We start from the raw sequence: 14,291 nt of genomic DNA on the forward strand, positions 1-14,291 counted from the left end.
GACCACATCCAAGTCTCCCAAGACATACAATGGAGAGGGCTTCAATCACAAAAAAGTTTTTGTCAAAGTTTTCAACCATGTCTAAGGAAAAAAAGTGTACATGCACCAAACAAATCAGTTATACCTATTCTCAAGAAGCAAGTTGAAAACTACATCAGGTAGTTATTCAAACCAATTAATCATTTGTGAAATTGTTAAACCATCTAACCGATCTATACGCAACTCCATTTGCGCCTCTTCTGACATGAATTGGTTTTGAGTTGGCTAGAGTAATGTATTATTTCTGCAGTCAAGTTCGAATATTTATCTTATAATTTAGATGATATTAGTGCATATAGTTTGTAAAAATGAGTCTCAAACCCACTTAATACAAATAATACGTTTTTGCATTTGAGCAAATTTTAATCCGGAAACAAAATATGCTAAGGTTTGGAAGGCTACTTTTTTTTTCCTTTCTTTCCTTTTCTTTTTGAACAAACGATATTATCTACATTGGTGGGCTTAACCTCACAATGGGCTAGTAATAATGTGGTTCAAATTTGCTTTTAACGAGAAAGCCTAAGACTTCTCGTTTACAACTGAAGAGAAATATCACTAGATCGTAGTACTAAGTGGCAGGTTGGAAGGCTACTTACACAAATCTAATAATTTTGTGTCAATATGTCAATCATATATTTGTTACCATTTTTGAGTTTGCAGTATCTTCCATCTTTAATTATGGAAAGTGGCATGGCAGGCCTACCCCATATTAGAAAAAAAAAAAAAAAAAATTTGCTCCTAAAATGTCTTTAAGCAATATCTGAAATCATGGGATTTTATTTTTATTTTCTTTCTATATAAAGGCAAACTTTTATTCTTTTGATTTACCTTCTGTTTTGCATTATTCTTTTGATTTTCTTTCTATTTTGTAATATTTTTTTGTAGAGTTAATTGGAATTTTGGTCCTTCAACAAGAATATGTGAGAATCGGTTTCTAAATTTATTAAAATGTGTAGTAGTTGTCATTTCATGTGAAGCAAAGACCTATATACGTTTTTGTTAGAAGATGCGACTATAAGAGAAGGGTTCAGAATAAAAAGGATAGAGGAAGGCTAGAGATGATAAGAAAATATACGGAGTATTAGAACTAACGGAAAGTTTGGCTCAAAACCGAACATAACTACATTTTAAGATTCATACAGCCAATTTCACTTAATATAATAAGGCTTAGCTGGTGTTGTTGTTACTTTTATGTTACCTTCTTTTGTCGATTTTCTGGATCTTCTAATTTCTGCAGCAAAACATGTTCGTACTACCGTACACTTTGATGTAGCCTGAAGATACATTTTTTTTCCCTTTATAATTCTTTAGAAAATACGTAGGAAAGGAAATAAAATAAAATAATAAATTTATGATTATTATGGTACATTCTTTTGTTGAGAGACCTTTGACTTTCCCACATTCCCTCCAAATCCCACTCTCTCTCAATGGCATGCTTTAAATACAACCACATCAATGCACCAAGCAAAAATTGAAAACCCCATTTCTTTTCGGTTCTCTCCCCTCTCTTCTTCTCCACACAGCCAGATATATATATATATAGAGAGAGAGAGAGAGAGAGAGAGAGAGAGAGAGAGAGAGATACAGAGAGAGAATATAGCAGAGCCCATTTCTTTTGTGTTCTGCTCTCCCCTTCTCTTCTTCTCAACTCAGACAGATATATATATATATAGAGAGAGAGAGAGAGAGACACACACACACACACACACACGGAGAATATACACGAGCTATATATATATACTGTTGATTTTCTGCTATTTTAATTTTCGTTAGGCTCAAAGATGTCGTCGTTTTTCCAGTGTGTTGCCCTAGTTTTAGTAGGTCTTGGATTATTTGGAGAAGCAGATGCCCAACTGTATAGAGTATACGGCAATAAGAAGATTGCTTATTACACCACTACAGTTGATAAATCCGGCCGTGGCGATTTCACCTCCGTACAATCTGCCATCGATGCTGTTCCTAAAAACAACCGGCACTGGGTTTCTATCAAGATCAAGGCTGGCACGTATAGGTATTTTCATTTTCTTTTTCAACTTTTAAAAATCACTGATTATAAAAAGAGAAGTGATTTCGACACCATTTTTTCCGTTCATCAGCACACCATTGTTTATCTGTGGGATTTAGATGGAACAGATTAAGGAAGAATCAAGGGACATAACCACATAAATAAACACGAGTGTACATACAAATGAATTAAAAAAAAAATTGTTCAAAATCATTTCCCCATTATCTAAATTTCTTGGATTGTTGTAATTTTTCGTGTGTGTATATCATATGAATAATATTGCAGGGAAAAAGTGACTATCCCGAGTGATAAGCCGTACATAATTCTCAAAGGAGAAAATAAGCGCAAAACACAGATTGTTTGGGATGATCATGACTCACTTGCACAAAGCCCTACTTTCGCCTCATTCGCTGATAATATCATTGCCAAATCCATCACCTTTGTGGTAATTATATTTAAATATAAATAAATAAATAAATAAATATATATATATATATATATATATATATAACCTCTAATTTGTTCTATTAATTTTGTTTAATTAGATTTCTTCAATATTCAAATAATTATATGCAGAATTCATACAACAACCCTGTGAATAGCAACCCTCAAATGCCGGCAGTGGCGGCGATGATATCCGGTGACAAGTCGAAATTTTATCGATGTGGTTTCTTTGGGTTGCAAGACACTTTGTGGGATGTTAGTGGTCGTCACTACTATAAGCTTTGCACCATCCAGGGTGCGGTCGATTTCATCCTCGGCAGTGGCCAATCCATTTTTGAGGTTACTTCATACTTTAATTACGTTACCCCTTAATTTCAAACTTCAATTTTCATAAACATGTTTTCGCACATCAATAGCTAACAATCATCTACACTATACAATACAGAGTCTTGTTGAGGGACCCAATTTATGACCTATACATAGAATTATGGATACGTTGGTGAAAAAGTTGGGTCACATAGCACTATGTTTCTTAAAGACATAAAGCGTTGGTTTGGTATTGCTGTGCTTTGAAAAAAAACTGCTTCTGCTGTGCTGTGAGAATAAGCAGCTATGAAATAAAGCAGCAGAGTGTTTGGTAAACTTTTTTGTAAAAGTGCTTTTGAAAAGAAAAAAAAAAGTAGTATTAGAGTGTTTGGTAAACTTTTATGTAAAACAGATGTGAAAAAAAATCGGTTTTTCAAAGCTGGGTTTTGCAACTTCTTGTTTTTGGCTTTTTTTCATCTAAAACTGTGAAAAAAAGCTGAAGCTGAGTGTTTACCAAACACAAAAACAGCTCCCAGCTTTTTTTGATAGCAGCTTTTTTCTGAATCACCTCAGTACCAAACCGGGTCAAAGACACTTAGGGTTGGTTTTGTATTGTTGTGCTTTGAAAAAAAGCTACTTTTGCTGTGCTGTGAGAATAAGCAGCTGTGAAATAAAGCATCAGAGTGTTTGGTAAACTTTTTTGTAAAAGTGCTTTTGAAAACAAAAAAACAGTATTATAGTGTTTGGTAAACTTTTATGTAAAACAGATGTGAAAAAAAACCTGTTTTTCAAAGTTGGGTTTTGCAACTTCTTGTTTTTGGCTTTTTTCACCCAAAACTGTGAAAAAAAGCTGAAGCTAAATGTTTACCAAACACAAAAAGAGCTTCCAGCTTTTTTTTATACTAGCATTTTTCAGAATCACCTCAGTACCAAACCAGGCCTTAATGATGATACATACTTGATCCAACTGTCAACGATGGTTGGCATTGAATGTATGTAGTTACTCATAAAAAAATACACATATATAGCATCTACTTATCAAATAACAATCTATAGCACATGATACGTTGTCAATATGTCATTACTATTTTGTTGAAAAAACATTAAACGGTGATTTTTTTTTAATGTTCAACATGTGTAGAGATGTTCCATATCAGTTCTTGGTGGAGCTTTGGGACGTGGTGTGGCGGGTTTTATCACAGCACAGGGAAGAGACAGCCCAAAGGATCCCAATGGGTTTGTGTTCAAGGATTGCAAAGTGATTGGTAATGGTTCAACCTTCTTGGGAAGGCCATGGAGAGGTTACTCAAGGGTCATATTCTACAATTCCAATTTCTCAGACGTCGTCGTTCCTGAGGGCTGGGCTCCTTGGAATATGGTTGGCCACGAGTAAGACCTCTCACCCTTATTATATTAACACTAACTTTAGTCACATCAAATTTCACCAATTCTTTCATTTTCCTCAATGTAATCCTTTCAAAGCATCAAAGTTACTAAATTTGTTCACCAAATGATGTATTTGTACATTACAAATACCTTACTAGTTTGTGTTAAGTAATGTTTCTGTTTGACTTAGATTTGAATCAAATAAACATTGTCATGCATGTTTTGCATAACCCATTTCCCCTTGGTAATATTCACAAGAGTCACCAAAAGATATTACGAGTGATGAAATTTGAGCAGAACCACACAATGAATAGGCCATAGTTTGGTATATGTCGAACTCGTCATTTTTAGGAAGTGAAAATGAGATATCATATTTACCAATAAAGAAGAATATCATTAGACTATAGTACTGCCGACAAACATTCTTTTGGTCTCTAAATGTATACAACTTAATGTGATATGCAGGGAGCAATTGACGTACGCAGAGCATGAGTGCTATGGACCAGGAGCCAACACTTCAAAGCGAGTGAGTTGGGAAAAGAAGCTTAGCAGTGATACAGTGCAGCAATTTGCAAGCTTGGAATTTATTAATGCTGATGGATGGCTCAGTGACCAGCCATTCTAAATTAATTTTATTTTAATTTTATTTAATTAAATTTCAGGAGAAGCATTATTGCCTGCAAGTCTTGTAAAACACTCAATTTCTCCATTGCATTCCAACATTTCGAAGATTGCTCGTGAAATTTCATGTCAAATGTGTTCAATGTTCAAAGAATTGTTTGCTTGTCCCCATTTGGAATTGGAAGTGATTTATTCACTTTCTTCTATTTTAAAGTCAAGTTTCGACCTCTTCTTATTCAGGTTGTACAAGTGCCAAAACAATCTTTATGTGAGAGTTGAAGCCTCAGATGGAGAATTGAGAATTTTTTTTTTTTGATTCAGATCATCGTTCAACGTTGTAGGATGTGATGAAGACCCAAGAAGATTCATAAAGTAACAAATGTGGTAACACTGCAGTGAAGTTAGTTCATAAGCTGAAAGAAGATAACAATTTTGGGATTATTCTGATCTTCAGCATGAATAGCAATATGAGCTCTCTCTTAGGACTGAAACAAAATAAATAGGGAAAGAAATCAAAAAAAAAAAAGAACAAAACTGGGAGCTGTGAAGCTTTCATTAGATCCTCAGGATCTTAATATTTGAATATCTCCTGGTATTCAGCATGAATAGCATAACCACAATGCATCGAATCCAACTTCAAGTAAAAGCGATATCATCCTTTTAACTACTTCACCGAAGATTTGTAAAATATCTATTCATCAGAAGCAGAGAACCATTAAACTTTATTGCTTGTTACAGCATCAAATCTGACTTCAAAGTCTACCCCCTGTGGAACTCTGATCGTGCAGAATGCAGACAATTACAAGTAAAAGACGACCTGCTGGTTCGTGAGCAAAGCTGCTCTCAGATGGGCAGAAAGACAATGAAGCCAACTCCAAACATTCAGGACCAGATATATTCTTGTAAACAAAGTGGCCGCCAAAACTATCCATCTACTGGGTATTATGTGTTGGAACACTGAGATAAAATTTCGTATTCTTGAAGTCATCCAAGAGTGGATTGTATCCGTCCTTGGTTCTTGTCTTTGAGGGCAAGCCAAACTCTTCCATGAATGACGACGTATCAAGCTGCATCATTATGTAAATTTGATTAAGATAAATGCAGTGAGTTTGCTGTTTATATGAACAGAGGTAACTATAAATCCAGCAGTAGGATGCATAGCATGTCTATAAGTGAGCAAGTCTTACAATTCCTCAAAAGTAATTATCCATTTCCAACACATTCTTTTTATATTTCTTCTTTTTCATACATGATTCAAAAAGTTTGAATCAAAAGTTTTCCATGGTCCACCACATCCCGCTAAATCCCTGCCAGGATTTGGGTAACCACATGCACTTTCTCAAAACTATATATATTTTACCTAGGACCAAATGAGCTTGTGTCCTCATGAATTGTAATTTATCTTATAGCTTCCAGAAACGAAGGCTCCACATGAAAATTAGAATTGAACTCACCGTAATTGCTCGCCTCTTCTTCCCTTCCTTGGACGACTTATCTTTCTGAATTTTCAGCCATTCAGAACAGTAATGGTCAATACGTTCCAAAAGCCAAAATTCAGTGGGGAAAAATATATCAGCATCTCCCTGCAAACAAACCCAAGTAATTAGATTTTGCTTCATAAAAAGCCGGTTACCTTTAGAACTTGAGTAGTAGTAGTAGTAGTAGTAGTAGTAGCAGCAGCAGCAATCCTAATAGTAATGTGTTTGGATAAGGTGCCAAAGGATTTTGGCTAAACTAATTAGAATGCACTACAAAACATTAGATAGAAGGATTGAAAATGCACTACACGAGCATTACGAAGCTACTAAACAAAGGATTCCCAAGTTACTCCTTTTAAGTAGTCATTTGCATTATTCCCCAAGTGCATTGCATCTTAGTCATTTCAAACACCTCTCCTAATGCCTTGTACTGCATTTCTAACTAATTCAGCTAAATCCCTCAGTACTTGTAAATTCCTCATCCAAACAAACCAAAGCAGAATATCCGAGGCCATTTATGGCAATTTGTACAACTATGACCCTTTTATTATGGTCTACAACCGTGACCCTTTATTATGGTCTACAACCATGACATGTCAAAATGAAATCAGAATTATACATACCCTTGCATCCAGATAACTGTTATAATCCGAGCTGCTGCCATCTTTCTGTACATAAAAAGGATCAAAGTGACAAACTAGTATAGGACGTTATGACAAAGTGTCAAACAACATAAAAACTAGGGAAATGTTCAGTTGTTATACCTTGGTTGAAACCAATGGAGCTCTTTCACCAAGTATTTTTACATCAGGTAGGTAACTAAAGTCTGAAGCAATTAAAGACATCTTTGGTAGCACTCCATGTAAAACTTCAAGCAGTTTCTGGATGTTCAAAGACAACATCATTGCCACAAACTTGTTGGGTAATAAAATAAATAAAATAAAATGCCAAACAGTTCCTCACCAAGCAACCGGTTGGTAGCCAACATCTTCGAGGTTTTGGAAAGACTTTAGACCAAACGCCTTTTGCTTTTAGTATTGCACTGCTCTGAGAATCATGTTTTTTGTCTAAATCGATGATCTCCAGACATCTCTTAATTAATGAGTCTTGCAATGGCTTATACAATTCAGAAGGTGTTTCCCTATTAATAGCCAAAACCTTAATCAGTGAAACTGAGATCCTGCTCCCACAGTGAACAGTTCAATAAAAGACATGATGGAGTAGAAATGTATTTCAGTTGCTATATAAGCTGATTTCAAAATATACTTTAGCAGAAATACAGCCACCTCTAATCCTGATATTGTATATTCTCACATACTGTGAAAGTATGCCCTGAAAGTCAATCATAAGATGACATCTTTCAGGATAATGCAAATGATTGGTAAAATCCGATCTAATCAATGGGCAAGATCACTAGCTAAGACTGTCTCGTTAATCATAATATGTCTAAATGAGTCCATGGACAATGGAATAACGGAAGAAGTAATCTAAAGAAGTTAGACCACTGAGATCTTCGTCTTCAGGCTTTATGGGCCCATTGGGCTTAACTTATGACATAGGATAAAATAAGTGGCATTAGGCCGAAAGGGCCCAATCTCTATACATGGTCGATTCTAGAGAGAGAGAGAGAGAGAGAGTGCCTAAACCCTTCTCTAAACACTAATAGGGCTGGCCACTTAGTTGGGGAGGACACTAGGCCCTTTTCCTCTTCTAGGCTCATACATCCTTCATCCCATTCTTAGAGGTGTGGAGAAATTGGAGCCCATCTCCTTGGGTGGCTAAGAAGAACAAAAAGTGAAAGATCCTACTAGGAAGGTGCAAACTTGGGAGAGAACTTTGGAAAGGACTTGGGTGGGTCTACAAGCTAGATCCAAAGGTATAATTCCTCAAACCTTCATCTTTGTTTTAAATACTACACTAGACACAATAGAACTAGACCTATCAGCTATGCAATCTCGAAGGAGATTTAACTTGACGAACGACCTATCTATGCTTCCAATGTTATTTATGCCATGTATATTGATATATTGTGCTGGCTACTTAGTCAAACTTGAAATCCTATGCCTAAAATCTCTAATATTTCCCTTCACATACTGTATTGGGAGCATCCTCTTTAACTCATTAGTACAGTTGCAAAGATATTCAATTACTTGTGTTGGAAACAAAATAAACTAAGTATCGCAAGTGACTCATTAGTACAGTTGCAATTCAATTTAGACGGACTTGATTGACAAATGAAATTATCTCCCTATCTCTTGCTCTCTGCCTTCTAAATCCTGATCTCCCCTTCTATTCTAGGTTTCTCTTTGGTCTATCAGTTTCTTCTCAGTCTTCTTGTTCTAATCCTTCTATTTCACTTATCTTGAATCCTAATTCTATTTCTCTTCTGGATCACCTTCCTAAATTCTAAATTATGTAACCAGTTCTACATCGACTTAACTTCCCTTCAGACTGGAGTGAGTAATTGAAATAAATTATAACGGAATATATAACACAGAGAGGCATGTATATTCCATTGCACAAAAAAGTAAAAAACTTCAGAGATTAAGTCCAGACTAACAATCACTTTAACAAAGCTGTTGCAAAAGAGATTCTTACTTATTTGGTTGACTAATTTTCAATAGAAATACAGCCAGATTTTATGGATCTGCAAGATGTTGCTTACCGATCCTGTTGCTTCTCTACCCATACTTCCATCCATGGGGAAACTTGATTTTCTGAATAGATAAGATCATGCGGAAGATTATCAAGTACCTGTAAATATGAAGAGACAAAATTGATAGATTGTTGGACCATAAGTTTATTTACTGAAACTAGCCTACTGAGAAACTATTGAAACTTCCACATAAGAGTCCCTAGCATCCAATAATATTACTCATTGTCGTTATTAGTGCAAGTAATAGAGAGGGAAAGCAAATTTCCACAATCACTATATCATTAGTGGTTTGGGCAGGCAGATGAGAAAGCCCGTCCATAAGAGATATCAGCAGTTAAGAAAGGTCCTCATTAAAAGATATCAGGGTTCACAGATCAATGTCAAGGTAGAAGTCTTTACATCAATACATAATGGTATATTATGTCCCGTGTACGTGAGACAGAAAGCAAGGAAATAGTCCTCATGTTATAAAAGATTAAGTTACAGGTATATCTGATAGATACTGCTTAGTAATCTTATTAGCAACAACTTTTGATTTCAGATGTCCATTCACATTGCTTCATGTTTGACAATAATATCATTGCCTGCATCAAACTAGTCACACCATTAAACATGTTAAAATGAAAACCAATGAACTTCAGAGAAACTATTTCATATTATCTACTACATCCTACTATTCTAAAGCACAATTACTGAGCAAAGGCATAAAAAAGTCAATCCAGGACAGAACGTACCTCAAGCATTATTACCCAACATGGTTGGTGCTCCACATCTCCTATCAAATAATCAAACATATATGAAAATTAGCCACACACAACAGCTGCACTCTGCAAGTCTGTACATAGTAGAATCATCATCAAACAAGAAATCTTTGGGATATGATGAGCAAGCCCTAATGATAAATGAAATCCAGAGATGACGATTCTAGAAAAATTATTAGCAGTCGAGAAAGGAGGAGTTTTGGGGAGTTTATTGAAACAATTGAATTCATAATATGGTAAAGTAACTTCTCGTCAGGGAACTACTCCTTTGATGGGTCTCGCAATGGCATATTAAATGTTTATATCATGCAACACTACATACATAATGATCAAAGTACAGATATTTAAATATAGACAATGCTTAGTTCAATACAGGACAAACTGAAGACAATAAAATGTCAAAAGCCAAAGACACCATACCCCATCCACTCTGGTCGGTAGCATCACGACATTCTACTCGAAACTTTGATAAGTGACTACGGATTTCTCCAACAGTTTCTCGTTGTATCTCAGCCAGTGAGGGACTGACTTCAACTGAGCTATAGTTTTAAATGATTATGGTCAGCAAAAAATACACAATCGTATCAATGAGGATTGAAAAACTCACTCAACTAGTACCATATTAAATTGGTAAAAATGATCATCAATGACATACATGTAAGTCATATTGTTGTAAACTCTTGGGGGTGCATTCAGCATGATGTAATCCATGATTCCCTTTGCACAAGTTCCTGATCCACCACCAATTTCATATATCTGAGTGCACATTATAAAATGACATATTAAGTTGTACCCTTCATGTATTAGGCAAGTGGATGCATATGTAAAATATTTGAAGGAATGATTGATTTATCACCAAAATAAGAGTAACATATATGAAAAAAAATAAAATAAAAAATCAAAGATGTGCCACCTAGAAACATAACAAAAAATTTTAAACTGTATAAGTTGCAAGCAAATTACTATGTCCTTCCTGCAACGCTAGATTGAAAACTATAAGCATTAACGGGACTTCATCTTGTAATTCAGAAACTGATAGAATCCCTGTATCTTTTATTGAAATTGCTAATTCTAGCCAATTATTTATAAAACATTGGATAAATAAACTCATGATTTAAGTTTGGAAAATTTTTGCAACTTATCACATCCAGCCAAAAAGAAAAGCCATCACTCGATTTCTATTCCTGTAGTAAAAAGTAGACTAGGCAGCATTGAGGATATAGCCTCACTTAGGTTCCTTTACATCTGAGATATCATCAATCTTTTCAAGTTGAGAGGCCAGGAGTAAAGAAAATAGACTCTCGGGAATACACAGAAATTATAGATTTCACAATAAACATTCAATCTGACATCAAAAGAAAATTCTCCACTGATAGGTCCACCGGCTGATAACTAAGAAGAGGAACCTTACCCTTAGAGGAACTGAAAGGTTAGCGGTACGCATTATGGCTTCAGCAATCCCATGCGCATACCAAGGCTACAAGGAAAGTGAAATTTTGAAATTGCAAAGCCATGCATTTAATGAAAAAGAAAAATACCAATCTGAGTGCAGCTTGGGTGGGAACTGGGAAGATATAAAGCACTATCGACTATTACTTTGTGGTTACCTTAAAAATTAGGATTTGGGATTTTGAATGCAGAAAGCAGAGCGACAAGAGAGAGAGAGATAAAGATTACCTTAAAAATTTCCACAGGAGTAAACCAAGATATATCACTTTCTTTGTAAATTTTCTCCAAGTATTTCATATAAGCTTTCCTACCTGTAATATCAAAGATTTCAATATGTATACAATCTACAAGGGATGGTAACACAAGCAAGCTTACCTTATTATTACATAAAGGGGAAAGGTTCTGCAGGAAAAACGAGTGTTGTGTACTAATAGACTTACTTATCATAACTGCAAAGAAAGAATGGTTCTATCTATTTTTCCATAAGGGCTGGGGCACCTTTCATCGGCTGATATGTAATTGGTCCTAATCCTCCAAAGACTATTGCTTTATATTATTTGCAAACACGTGTTATTTATGTTAGTATCATTCAATCCAATAATAAAAATTCTATTCATTTCAGAAATTCGGAAAATAAAAGATTATTTATAGGAATATATTTTTTTACCAAGAATTCGAGTGTCAATTTAGGTACAATTTCAGACCAAGTATTTGACAAATTTAGTCAAACAGGTGAAACAAGTAATATACTTTTTACCAATCTGCACTTTCTATTTATATTATTGCACGTCATATTTGGGCAAATGATATTTCTTGCCCACCTTTTCAGCCAATTTAGATTAGCAGGTATGTCCAATACTAAAGAATAGATTGATAACTATTTAAACCTAGAAAACTCAAAGAGCTCTGAACTCAACTGCTTGAGGATGGCCACATAAATCTCTGTTGAGTCCGTCAAGAACTAAATGCTAAGAAAGATACAGGCAGCCAAGATGTTTACACCACCTACACCGAAATTAGTCTTTCGACCTCATGCTTCAATAGCACCTTAAAAATCCAAATAAAAATACCTAACAAGCTCATAAGTATATTTCAGTGGAATGTGCCTTTCCTCATGTTGTCCTTTGTGCTACTACTATTACAACCTCGAAATCTTATCTTTCATGCGTCCATCTCAACATACTCAATTCACATACACACGTGTTCATCTAACGTTGCACTCATGATGGAACTTATATCATACAAAGCTTTACAAAATATTAGAGAAACAGTTAATAGGCCTTTGGGTAATTTGATGGTTAGAAATTCCAAAATTATGTTTCCTGTTTAATTCACCCAACTCTAATCCTCTTCAATTGAAATACAGCTTCTTCTAATTGCACCTATTTCGAAATATCGTTAGGTCGAATACAGCCCCAATACACGTTCCTTCCCATTATCATTCTTCCATCACAATTCATGCATAATCACAAAGATTCAAACCCACTAAAAATTTTACAAATTCATTCAGATATAATGACCGATGTGCTTTAAGTCTCTGAATTATGACATGAGTCTACAAATCGAACACATAAACTAGGCAAAAAATAGAAAACAAAATCAAAGTCTGATACAAAATTAAGGGTAGCTTAGATACCTTCGAGCTGATTGAACTTAATTGCTCCCTGAAGCACCCCAACCGATTTCGATCTTTGAGAGAAATACCCATGTTTCGGATCATATAATGCCGAATGAATGAAATCACGAACCTGCCCAATTGAATTCATAAACTTTTATTATCACAGCGGCAGACCCATACCCATTAACTTGAATTGCATAATGTAGAGATTACACATCGAAAAAATGACGCAGATTGTGAATGATTGCCTTACCAGAATCGGTTTGTCACCGACAACGTGAGTGGAGAAAAGGGCTTCAAATGGGGATGCCCACAGCTCACATGGCTTCACTGCAGAGACATTCACTTTACTTTGCTACTTAGAGAGACGCAACGTTTAGAGAGAGAGAGAGAGAGAGAGAGAGAGAGTACCTCTGGGACGATTGTGGAAGAGCAGAGGAAGCCTTTGGGCATGAAGGGCGCGACGCAGCATCATAACCAGGTGATGGTTTTTCGGGAAGTCCGCTTAAACCCTTAAACCTCCAGGGCGGCGGGAGTTTGGGCTTGGGGGTATCAAACGCAATACCGCTACCGTGTGGGTTTATTGACAATTCACAAATGACAAATGCTGCCTCACATTTTTGAAACTATCATTTTGGTCGAGTTACGTTCATCCATGCCACTAGCACTAGAATTTAGTTGTATTTCTTTTCACGTGTAAGTTGAAATTTTTAAGTTTCCAAGTTTTTACTTACATGGACGACGAATTATGTACTTAATTATCATGATTTTTTCATAACATTCAAACATTACATATTAATATAATAGAAAACATAAGATGAATAACCATATAGATCGTACATCATATATGACAAGTTTGCATAAAGAAGATATTCTCGAATTGTACCATGAATCGATCGCAGTCTTCAATTCCAGCCATGCATGTTGGCGGTGACGATGACATATCTAAAACACTATCTCCCTTGTCCACATTTAGTGCTTTCCAGTTCCAGCAACTCTAAGCTGTCTGCATCATATGATGATGGAGCTCCTTTGTCCTTCATTGATCATAAAGGAGGCAAAAATCCCACCACACTCCCCATTTCGACGTTGAACCACCACTCAGATATAACACCACCACTACGACTCCATAAATACACTCCAACAATTATATAAACAACCAAAAGCCCATTTTCAAAGAACCTCATTTAACCAAAAAGGACTTGCATTTCAATTTTATTTAATCCAAAATTCTAGGATTTTGAACCACCAGAACAATAACAATCTAATGATGCTACAACGATATTTCGATGATACTCCTTCTTTTATGATTTAGAACCAACACAACCACAACAACAATCGGATGACGTCCCAACAATACTCTCCCTTTTATGATTTTGAACTAGACTCCAATGGTACACTTTTCTAATTTCGAACCACCACACCACAATAATTCATTCAAGGACCCTCTCCTTTTTCACCCACAACCACCACAACCAAATTTTAAATTGGCAAAATGAATAATTGAGAGGAGAAGAAGATGTATGGA

General features: G+C 35.6%; 2 protein-coding genes across 3 annotated transcripts; one reads left to right on the plus strand and one right to left on the minus strand.

Annotated features, from left to right (window-relative positions):
- Nucleotides 1–1,708: 1,708 nt before the first annotated feature.
- On the plus strand, nt 1,709–4,977 carry LOC137723056 (probable pectinesterase 29). The gene is made up of 5 exons (XM_068462213.1): nt 1,709–2,050; nt 2,330–2,489; nt 2,621–2,827; nt 3,936–4,183; nt 4,646–4,977. Exons 1-5 carry the CDS (start codon nt 1,821–1,823, stop codon nt 4,803–4,805), a joined length of 1,005 nt encoding a protein of 334 aa, XP_068318314.1. The 5' UTR covers nt 1,709–1,820; the 3' UTR covers nt 4,806–4,977.
- A 114-nt stretch (nt 4,978–5,091) lies between these two features.
- Nucleotides 5,092–13,442, minus strand: LOC137723055 (protein arginine methyltransferase NDUFAF7 homolog, mitochondrial). 2 transcript variants are annotated; one of them, XM_068462212.1, is made up of 14 exons: nt 13,175–13,442; nt 13,017–13,093; nt 12,782–12,893; nt 11,374–11,456; nt 11,108–11,173; nt 10,352–10,452; nt 10,117–10,235; nt 9,670–9,707; nt 8,945–9,033; nt 7,243–7,420; nt 7,044–7,160; nt 6,903–6,947; nt 6,256–6,384; nt 5,092–5,868 (listed from the first exon to the last, which is right to left on the minus strand). In XM_068462212.1, exons 1-14 carry the CDS (start codon nt 13,236–13,238, stop codon nt 5,734–5,736), a joined length of 1,353 nt encoding a protein of 450 aa, XP_068318313.1. In that variant the 5' UTR covers nt 13,239–13,442; the 3' UTR covers nt 5,092–5,733. The 2 variants fall into 2 exon arrangements, with proteins under 2 accessions (XP_068318313.1, XP_068318312.1); XM_068462211.1 differs by having other exon boundaries at nt 9,670–9,710.
- Nucleotides 13,443–14,291: the final 849 nt, after the last annotated feature.

Source organism: Pyrus communis, chromosome 17, assembly GCF_963583255.1.
Source record: "Pyrus communis chromosome 17, drPyrComm1.1, whole genome shotgun sequence".
NCBI classification, from domain to species: Eukaryota; Viridiplantae; Streptophyta; class Magnoliopsida; order Rosales; family Rosaceae; genus Pyrus; species Pyrus communis.